This window comes from Halichoeres trimaculatus, unplaced genomic scaffold (genome assembly GCF_033239565.1).
Source record: "Halichoeres trimaculatus isolate MK-OKI-2021-1 unplaced genomic scaffold, fHalTri1.1 fHalTri1_scaffold_3, whole genome shotgun sequence".
NCBI lineage: Eukaryota > Metazoa > Chordata > Actinopteri > Labriformes > Labridae > Halichoeres > Halichoeres trimaculatus.
The window spans coordinates 20,437,872-20,448,117 of record NW_027437181.1 but is presented as its reverse complement, the minus strand read 5'-3'; the positions used below and the strand labels follow the sequence as shown (position 1 = coordinate 20,448,117).

The following is a 10,246-nucleotide window of genomic DNA, read 5'->3' as shown; positions in this document are numbered from 1 at the left end:
TAAAAAGTGTTATTAAAACAAGCCTGTCTTGGTCTTTCAGCTCTGATAATGAAAAGATCATAAGACAAAAAAACACAATATAAAAGACCATTACTCTATAATCATTTATTGTTTGTTCAATAAGGTACATGACCACTGATCCGTTGTTTACTGACAGAATGAAAAACATGGTAGTATAGGCAGACCCCACATTTTTAAATGCCGTTTGTGTCACAGCCTCAATGACCAACAGATTCATACACTGAACCATGATGTCTGAATAAGCAAATGGGAAGCATGTGCATACTGGACTGTTTCATGAATTGTATTTTTTGCAACCAGGTACCCCACTTATCTTCTTCAACTAAAAAGACATTTGTACTGTACCAAATATAGACTCCTTTTGGGAAAAGAGGGGAAAAAGGGGCTGACTGAGAGACTGTTGCCCTGTGATTAACTAGATTGACACCCAAAACAATTCAAAAATCTTACTGAATGTGAGGAATAGAAGTCATCAAGAAACTAAATTACCTGGTAATTGATTAGTTCAGATGACTAGCCACTGAATTGATTAACTGATGGACAAAAGAAAACAGAATGCCGACCTTATCTTGGAACGAACAGTGCCTTTCAGTTCATAAAGTGCTACAACACAACCATTGAAGTTAAAAGAACTCACATTTCCTTCAGGTATTACACAGCAACAGCAATCTTACCCCAGTGTCGGTTTCTTGATGTTTTAGAGTGAGTGGCCCCACAGCACATTAACAGCACACATTTAGAGGATGCACAGCCCACATAATAAATAAGCAAAGATGACCCGTCAGTTAGTGATGAGACAAAACATGCCTTGTATAATTTGGTAGGGGAGGCTGTTGAGTGAAATGTTTAAAGAAAGAAACTAAACTGTTAAACAGTAGCAACCATTCCAAGTTGAACTCCTGATGAAATCCAATTAAGAAAATGTCTAAGTAAAGCTTTTTTCTAAAGTTGGAATGGAGGAGACAGAGAAAAAGTGACGCACAAAGCTCCTCTCTAGCACAGCTCCTCAGACTTTGTTGTTTTCGCAGCAGTCTGCTCTACTTGGTGACAGCATGGATTGCGTGTGCCAGGTAGCCAACGTTTCCAGATGAAATGCCAGCCACTGAAATTCTGCCATCCTTGGTCATGTACACTGAATACTCCTTTGACAGGCGCTCAACCTGCAGATGAAACAAATGAAATTATGCATTTACACAACAAAATTTGTTGCAGCATTTTGAAACCAGATGAGCTCTTAAGGGCGATAAAGTTTTTGCTGCTTGAGATTCTCGGGAGCCTATAGTTGTTTATTAGTTTGGTGTAGTCAGACTATAAATCAGAAACTTGAAGAAAATATGGGAAAATAGTATTCGCTGCTCTCACAGGCCCCCGAGCGATATGCTCTTCACAGTAACACTTGAATGGATTGAAATAACTGAACACTGCACCAAACTTTCCACACAAAACAGAACAAACTGGTATAGGTTTCTTTAACGTTGCCCCGAGAGCTGAATCTGAGAGCTGTTGATTAAAAACTCACAAAGTAGGACTTGTGCACGTCAAGTTGCTGTGACAATCAGTTTGTCAGATCAAATAGCTGCTGTAATTATGCGCTGTAACTTTTACATTTATAATCTCATACTATCCATTCTATTGTTATGATTTAAATATGTCCACTTTCATGGCTTTTTCCTGAAATGTGCAATACAAACAAACTTTCCCAACCTTACTACTATTATACATTCCATCCTCTTCAAAATCTAATGAATTGAATTTCTGGATGTCTTAATGCAATGATCCCTAAACATCAGGAAATAAAATTATGGCGCATTGGTAATTGCTGAGGTGTGGAACCTAAGTTATTATATTTTCAACTTCACTTTATAATTGAATTGAGGCCTTGGTCCAAAGATAAAAAACAACCTATTATCAACTCTGAATCCCGGGAGTTTATATATTCTATCTTCTTTGTTAATTTAACGTAACTATGTGTAAAACTAAAAATTTGCTGGTTCCCATCATGTTAAATCAGGCAGCAGTGTCCTCTAAAGTGACAGCTCTCTGCTGCTGGCTGGAACTTCATATTAAATGGACAAATGTTAAGAGTGGAATTGGCTTTTTCTTTAAAAACTTAACAATGACTAAGTTTACTAAATGAACATTTTTAATGTCATTCCCTACTGAACACACAAGACTGTGTACCTGCTCAGGTTTGAGGCCTGTGAAGCAGAACATCCCGATCTGATCAATAACGTGCTGCCAGTTGTGAGAGGAGCCTTCCTTCTTCAGACCAGCCACCAGCTGTTCTCTCATCTGGATGATGCGGTTAGCCATACCATGGACCTCCTCCAGCCTGGATCCATGACCACATAAGACAATTGGTCAGTGGAATTTATCTTGAAAATTCTTATGTATATGAAAAGGAAGGCTTGAGTCAAGTCACAGAAGTGTCACCTGAGCACTTACCAGAGTGAGCGCAGATCTGGTGTGGTCAGAATGGTTGATGCAATTCTGGCACCGTTCATGGGTGGGTTTGAATAAATGGGTCTGATGAGGATCTTAAGTTGAGATTCGACCCTCTTGGCCTCTTCTGCATCTGTACACACCACTGTGAAACCTCCAACACGCTCACCTGTGAATACCAGCATGGACACCGAGTGTAAAATCAAACTGTTTTTATTACAGAGAGTGTTATCAACTCATCAAGAATCTGATGAAACCCTGACTGAGATATAAAACCACAAAAGTGTCATTCCTGACCAGAAAAGTGGAAATTTATTCATTTGCTTCACATCAGAGAAAAACAGCACAGTGTTTTCAAAGTTTCAATGCCTATCTGAAAAAAACATATTGCATTTACTATTTTTTCCACTAGGTGGTGACATACACAAGATATATTATTAATAACTGTGGTTTTCTTATACTCTGATGTTGTGGCTTCCATAAATTTTGTCACCAGCTTTAACTTATGTTAAAAAGAGCTTTAAATTATTTGTCATAGTTTAGCATTAACTCTTCAGTTGAGGTTTTATTTGAATTTTCTTCATGGACAAAAGTATTGTAAATATTCAATACATAAATCAGAGAACCCTGACTAGCCGCAACTTGTTAGCTATCTCTAAGCAACCCATTATGAATGTTGCTATCTGTATGTTATCTGTATGTAAGTTAATTTTAATGAAAGAGGGGGTGTGATGAGTTATGACTGACCATACAGCCCCATGTTCTTGGCAAAGGACTGGGACAGCAGCACGTTGTGGCCCTGCTCAATGAAGTAACGCACAGCCCAAGCATCACGATCAATGTCTCCGCTGGCAAAACCCTGATAGGCCATGTCGAAGAATGGGAGCAGATTCCTTTTCTAGAGCATGAGGAAAAAAGGAAAGCAGATAGAAGAGAGACAGACAGATACAGTCCGTTTATAATGTGTCTAGTGATAAACGACAGACGCAGTGCAGGCCTTATCATGATGACTTCTGAACTTCCAAAGACCTCTGACTATGAGATTAAATGATGTCCTCACATTTTAGCAAGAATGAAATGAAAAAACTAAGCAACATCAAAATGTCATACACCTTAACAAACATGATACATATTACTTACCTTCAACAGAGCAGAAATCTCCTTCCACTGCTCAGGCCTGGGGTCCACACCGGTGGGGTTGTGAGCACAAGCGTGCAGCAAGATCACACTCTGCTCTGGGATTTTCTAATGCAAAATAAAACATAATGCGGTTAAGTTAACCCTCAACACAACTCGTAGTGCAGACTTGTAATGTGATGTAATGAAGCACTTTCTTCCTTACTTAGAAAATGATCATATTACTGACTCTAAATATCTTTTTTTCCATTAACATTTTTCTTTGTGTGGATGACAAATTATGATTGACTATTAGCTTCCTAGCCACCAAATTTGGGGTGGCAGTTTCACTTATGTTTAGTATATCTTGGCTACAAACAACTTGTTGTAAACACATTGTTTTCTTACAGGTGGAAGAATTCCCACCCTGAGCAGCTCACCCGAATAGTACGTACATAAAGCTGAAAACTGACCCTCAATCATCAGTGATTGTGTTTTGATTGGGAAATTTGACACACTAAACATTCTTTTTTTTTAATTACAATCATTCGTTCAAGCATTACCCAAAAGTATCATGCTGTCAGGTCTCATGGGCTAATAATTGGAAAACAATACTGTTGGCGTAAATTTTTTCTCCTTTCCACAGCTTCTCCACCATAAATGTCTTACAGCGATGTCTTCCAGAGCTCCCTTAAAGTCGAATCCACAGGTGGAGGGGTCGTAGTATCTGTATGCTTTCAGCTGCATGCCAGCGTCTCTAAAGATAGGTGTATGGTTCCCCCAGGAGGGTTTGGGCAGGTACACATCACGTGGACCTCCATGGAACCGTGCCTGTGACAGAAATAGATTTAAAAAATAAGAATGATGAGATAACCAGCCCCGCACAAAGGTGTCTATGCATAAGCCAAACAAGAAGAAAACCTCACCAAGAAGTTGGCTCCAATACGCAGAGATCCAGTGCCTGAGATGGTCTGGACGGTGATGTTCTGTTGGGAGAAGAGAGGTTCTGTTTTTTGAGCTTGAAAAATGTGTACAGTTTTATGTCTTTCACTCCACTCAACTTACCCTGCCACTCTTCAAGACCTCATTATCGGCACCAAGAGCGAGTTGGGCGCAGGACTTAGTAAATTCCCCCAAACCACCAATGCCGAGGTACTCCTTGTCCAGCTGTTTGGCTGCAATGATAGCCTCTGCCTACAAGTGGGGAAATTAGCAAAGGGTTAGTACACAACTTCTATCTGATTTTTTTTCACCTTTTTAGTACATAACTGATGTTTGATTCAGCCAACATTTTGTTCCACAGAGTCTAAGTACATGCACTTAACCTTCAGGTGACGAGGCAGAATTTCTCTTAATCACCAACATGTGAGTTTAGCCTCATATTAACTAAACAGTGCAGGCTTAGATGTGCTGAGTTTAGGATGACAACGCAAGAATAAGAAAGATAGACTCTTGTTTAGTTTATTATTAATTTGGTCAGACTCTACTGTGTAGCTGCTTTCCTCACTTAAGTTAAGAGAAACCAGAGAGCGACATAGAAAAAAAACCCAGTGTGCATGCATGTCATGGAGAACTGGCTTGAGATTAGTTTCACCTTGCGGACACAACTGAGCACAAAGGGCTTGCCCTGGTCATCTCTGTAGGCTCCCACTCCCAGGTTCATCTTCTTGGGGTTGGTGTCCCTCTTGAAGGCTTCAGTCACCCCCAGGATGGGATCGGGGGGACCCATCTGCACTCCACCCCACCATGAGCTGAAAACACATCGAATTGGGTCAATGATGACATGACTGGGATAGAAAACAGAAAGTATGGAGGGTTAACAGTTAACTATCATCTGTGTTTGTGTGCTCCACTGAAAAACAGCTTTTCCTTTCAAGGCCACAGCGTGTGCTGCTTCCTAACATTTCATTGCGTAAGGTAATTCTTCTAACATCATTGTGATGTTCACATTAGCCCTACTCCTAGTTAACATGCCGCAGACTTAAAACATGGGCTTAACTCCTCATGTGACCTGTGAAAAACAGTGACGTCAAGACACACCACACACACTCGGTGGGTTTCATCAACAAACGTGATAATCCATCAGAGGGTCCAGAGTCTAAACACAAGAGTAACTGTTAATCTGAGCCTAGGAAAAACTGCTTACATAATCACTCTTTATGTTTAGAAACTTCCTGATCCAACCATCAAAACAACTAATCATATACAAAACAATAAGTGGAATTCAGCCTTTTTCCTTCTGTTTTGCCCTTACTTATTTTTCTTCATTCATGTTTTGTTTTTATTATCATTAATGCTATACATTTCATCCTCTTAAATTAACAGATTACATACTTGGGGTAATGTCTATTTAAATTAATTTAACCCATCATGTTAACCTTACAGCTGAACAGTTCAGTGTCATACACAATGTTCTGTTTTACTTGACGCTTTTATTGTACAATCAAGTAAATTGTAAAACATTCTTATACACAAAACCAAAAAAATGGTGGAGTTTCTCATTTTGAAAACAGCAAATTTTACGTGCAGGAAGAACAACTAATACCTGCAGGAACATGGAAAGAGGAAAGGAGGGAGTGTGCCAAACGTGTGCTGCATATCAGATGTTAAAAGGTCATGCACTGTGACCTCCTGACCCTTGCCAGCTCACCATATGTGTGCCAAGTGTCTGATGTTTGAATAGATCAAAATAGCACCACAGTTGCCCCTACAACATAATATAACATGCATGTTGTGACCTCCACTGCACTTCTGCTCACATATTGTCTCATGTTTCTTCAACTTTGTAAACCCTCTAAACTTTGCAGCTAAATTTAGGACTGTACACTTTGCAAAAGGGCAGGAGTCACACATATGTCAGTAACTGAAAAAATATGGCAGTGTTATATCAAACAGAATTCAGTTCAGGGACAAGAATGCTATCCAAAAATAATTGAGTGTTGAAAGGCTTGAGAAAATGGCACTTCTGTGCAACAGTTATCAACCCAAATACAACAGGGTGTTGAATACTGGAGCAGTAACACTTCCAGCTGAAGATTACACAATCAAAGCGGTAATTTGCCACATTATGCAACAGGCATCACAGAAAAACACCTGTGCAGACATCATTACACAGATTGTCTTAGATATGCATTACTTTTATTGTACAGTTGAGGCTGTAGTTTATAGTACTGCTTTATGATGGACAGCAATGCTGATGTGACAAGAATGCAATAAACATTTGCTGTTTAGATAAGATAACATTTAATACAGTTAAGTACAGCCAAATAACCCATTTAAGATTCAATAGTTTCTTCTATAAAAACTAATGAATAAAATATAACCAAGAAGGGAAATATTGTCTTCATATTACAATAGAGCTTAAATTTAATATTGCAGGGAGGTAACAAAAACAACTTCAAAAGAGGGTGGCATCCAGGTTCAAGAGATCTTATCGTGCCTACCATGTGCACATACACAGAACCTTTGAACAGCTCGACTTCAGCATTTAGGTAAACATCAAAGAGACTGGCAAGTTATCAGTGATCAATAGAGAGGAAAGAGGCCTTGTTTGCCATGTTAGAGTTTAGAAATAAAGGGGCGGCTCTGACATTGCTGGGGAGAAAATCCTATTGTAATTCAATTATTCTTTGACATCAAACCAATATAAGTAAACATGTTGGTAGGAAGCGGGTCAGATCTCTCTAACACACCCACACAGACAGAAAACTGATAGCACCGGATAGCAAACCAAACCCAAATGCTACGGGGACGGAAGAGAACGAGAAGTAGCATCGATCCTGATAAGAACACAGACAGCTAATTAAACTGTCAACACTTACAAAGCTCATAAAGCAGTTTTGTAAGCAAGTAAAAGCGCAAATGAGAATCTGAGGGGGTTTGTCCTCCAAGCAGACCCTGAAAGGACACCGCTACCTAGGTTAGCTGCTTCCCCGCTAGCAATCAGCCAATCAGCGATCGAAGGTGGGGGATACGAACCAATCAGCTCACGGATTTTCGCCAACTACGACAAGTCGCTAAGCTCAAACTGTGCGGAGGGGAAGTGACAGCTTGTAGCAATGGCGTCCCTGCAAATCTTCAACAAAGTTGTCACTGAGTTGATCCAACGACTCAGTTATGTGGAAAAACGTATTTGTACCGAACCGAGCTACGCTGATCAGTTCTCCTGCACACTTGTGAGGGATTCCCGTGTGTGACTCATGAGACAGACACACCAGCGTGACTTCCATCAGCAGTGAGCTTCGGGTGATGAGTTAGCAACATCGAGTTATCTAAGGTCAACAAGGTGTTGATCCCAACAGGTGGTGACATGTGTAATTATCGACACACACTACTCTGTAACATTGACCTAGAAATAGAATTTACCTGCACCTCCTGGGCCACATTAGCCGGTTAACCTCACACATTATAGTGGGCCTACTGAAACCATTTGACCCCCGTTTATGTTAACTGGTTATCTGGTGTGGCGGAGATAATCATGGAGCAGTCGACTCTCGGACGACTTTGATTTCTAACCGAACCGCGCACTGTAACCTCTACACAACAGCAGATCTGCGGGTCAAGCTAGCAGTGAAACTAATGTGACGCCACGTTGCTTGTTAACCGGACTAAAATACTGTGTGATAACGTCTCCGTGTCCTTCAATTTCGACATTTTATTTCTTTCAACTTACCTGTTGCGGATGGACAGAGCCCCAAGGGATGGAGAAATGTTACCCAAACAGAGGATAACCTTGTTTGACTTGAGCAGAGCCATCGTTGTGCTGTGCTTGGGAGCTGAGCCTAGCAGGATGTGCACGAACCTGAAGGGCAGGCACCACCGAGACGCGACGCCGATTGTACGTGATGACATCAGAGCAGCAACCGGTACGTTACAGTGAGTACAGTAAACCCTTTAAAGAAAAGCTAGATCTGAAAAACAAATGGTTGTACTTGAAATGCGGGGAGATTGCTGCAAATAAACGTCTAGGGATCAAAAACACAAATCCAATACAGTTTTGCTGTTCAGAACTGGGATTATTTAAAATATCAAAGAAGTTGTCATCACCATGTTTATAGTGTTGTGTACTTATTGTGTACTGTGTATAATTATACACAAATGTCTAATCAGAAAAATGTATGTTTTTATTGCTTTGGTATAAAAAAACATGAAGGTATGACTCGACATCGAATTGTCACAGTTTGGTAAAGTTTGTTTACTTTTTTATCAAATGTGTGAAAGGATCCTGAAGGATTTTTTTCCTTCTGAATTGTACAACATTAATATAAAAAGTAGAAGTCACATGAAAGCATCGCAAGCGGTCTTGCATCCGCAGTAAAAAACATAATTTCGTCCTCCAGAGTCAGATTTTGAACATCCTCAAAATCATCTTAGAGTTTCTTGCACATGGTAAAGGTGCTAAAGAAACTCTTCAAAGGATTTTCTTTAGTAAATTACTAGTTTGAAGAGATTATGTAACCCCTGTAATAAAAGAATCTGCTGTCACTTTATATGTCCACTTGAGGGCAGTGCTGCTTGATATTGCATCATCTTTCGAGCTGCAGTTGGGACCATAGCAGCTCTACTCATGTCCAGAATAGAATAGAATAGAATAGAATAGAATAGAATAGAATAGAATTCTATTACCTTTCTTTTGGAGGAATTGTTTTGTTACAGCAACTAAGCTGAAAAAAAGAAAACAAAGTGTGAAATGAAACAATAGAATAAGACACAAAAATAAAGAACAAAAATAAGATTTTTTTAAATTATGTGAATTGCAAAAAAAGGTGAAAGGATGAGAATAATATTAATAAGTATTTAAAAAGCATGTACCATAGTTTTACAGATGACATAATGGTTTTACTCTAGTTACATTAGCATCAGGCAGCGGTGCTGATGTTGATGTGTAGAGCCTTGTTGTTTACAGGAGTGAACTGTGGTACCCCTCCTTCTTGCAGGGCAGGTGTCACCACATCCATCTCCTTGGGTGAACTGGCCCACCTGAGCAGTCTGTTTGGTCTTTTCCTGTCTCTTTCTGTACACCTTCCTCAGCAGACCACTGTATAGAGAAGTGCAGATACTACCGATGTTGTTAAATGTCCCGAGCAGGGTCCTGCAAACTTCAAACAACCTCAGACTCCTCAGCAGGTTTAAGCTGATGCAGATGTTTTTTAAATCCCCTTCACAGACTTTTCCAGTTTTTTGGTTCTTTTTCATTGTTTGTTATTTTGCTTTGTAAAACTCTTTCACCAGTTGCTGCTATTTGTAAAACGTGCTTTATAAAAAAAAATTGTATTACAACAGTGAGTAACATCAAATATCCTGACATCTCCACTTGCAGATAGGTCAAAAACCCAAGTACCAGCTAGTTTCAAACCTCCCACCAGATGGAGACATCCTTTAGATTTTACTCTACAAAGCTTACCACCGCTCTCTGTGTACAGCACCATGCATTCATCAAAGCCTCTGACACACTTAAGTATCTAGAACACTGCTATCCTCCCATTTAGTTAAATGTCACTCTTCACTCCTCTTTTGTTATGTGTTTAATTTGTGCCTTTCTAAGTGAAGACAAGTGCCTGGGTTGTTTTCACTTTCAGACTCAACTGGAATGGCAAGCACACTGTAGGTCTAAGGACCTGGAGGAACATCACACAACAAGGCCTGGAAGAGCATGAAACAGGTTTCC

The 10,246-nt window shown here is 39.8% G+C and overlaps 1 protein-coding gene across 1 annotated transcript; it reads right to left on the bottom strand.

Moving 5' to 3' along the window:
- Positions 1-90: 90 nt before the first annotated feature.
- Positions 91-8,410, bottom strand: got2b (glutamic-oxaloacetic transaminase 2b, mitochondrial). Its single transcript, XM_074666448.1, has 10 exons — positions 8,252-8,410; positions 5,174-5,330; positions 4,645-4,773; positions 4,506-4,565; positions 4,249-4,410; positions 3,604-3,708; positions 3,211-3,361; positions 2,467-2,632; positions 2,203-2,353; positions 91-1,181 (listed from the first exon to the last, which is right to left on the bottom strand). The coding sequence occupies exons 1-10, from the start codon at positions 8,332-8,334 to the stop codon at positions 1,059-1,061; spliced, it is 1,287 nt and encodes a 428-aa protein (XP_074522549.1). The 5' UTR covers positions 8,335-8,410; the 3' UTR covers positions 91-1,058.
- Between the last annotated feature and the right edge of the window lie 1,836 nt (positions 8,411-10,246).

Excerpts from the sequence above, each read along its gene's own strand:
- got2b (XM_074666448.1), bottom strand. The coding sequence starts at position 8,334 with ATGGCTCTGCTCAAGTCAAACAAGGTTATCCTCTGTTTGGGTAACATT. Across the intron at positions 4,566-4,644 it reads AGGTCTTGAAGAGTGGCAGG|AACATCACCGTCCAGACCAT; the intron begins GTAAGTTGAGTG and ends TTCTCCCAACAG. Across the intron at positions 3,709-4,248 it reads GAGCTCTGGAAGACATCGCT|AAAATCCCAGAGCAGAGTGT; the intron begins GTAAGACATTTA and ends ATTTTGCATTAG.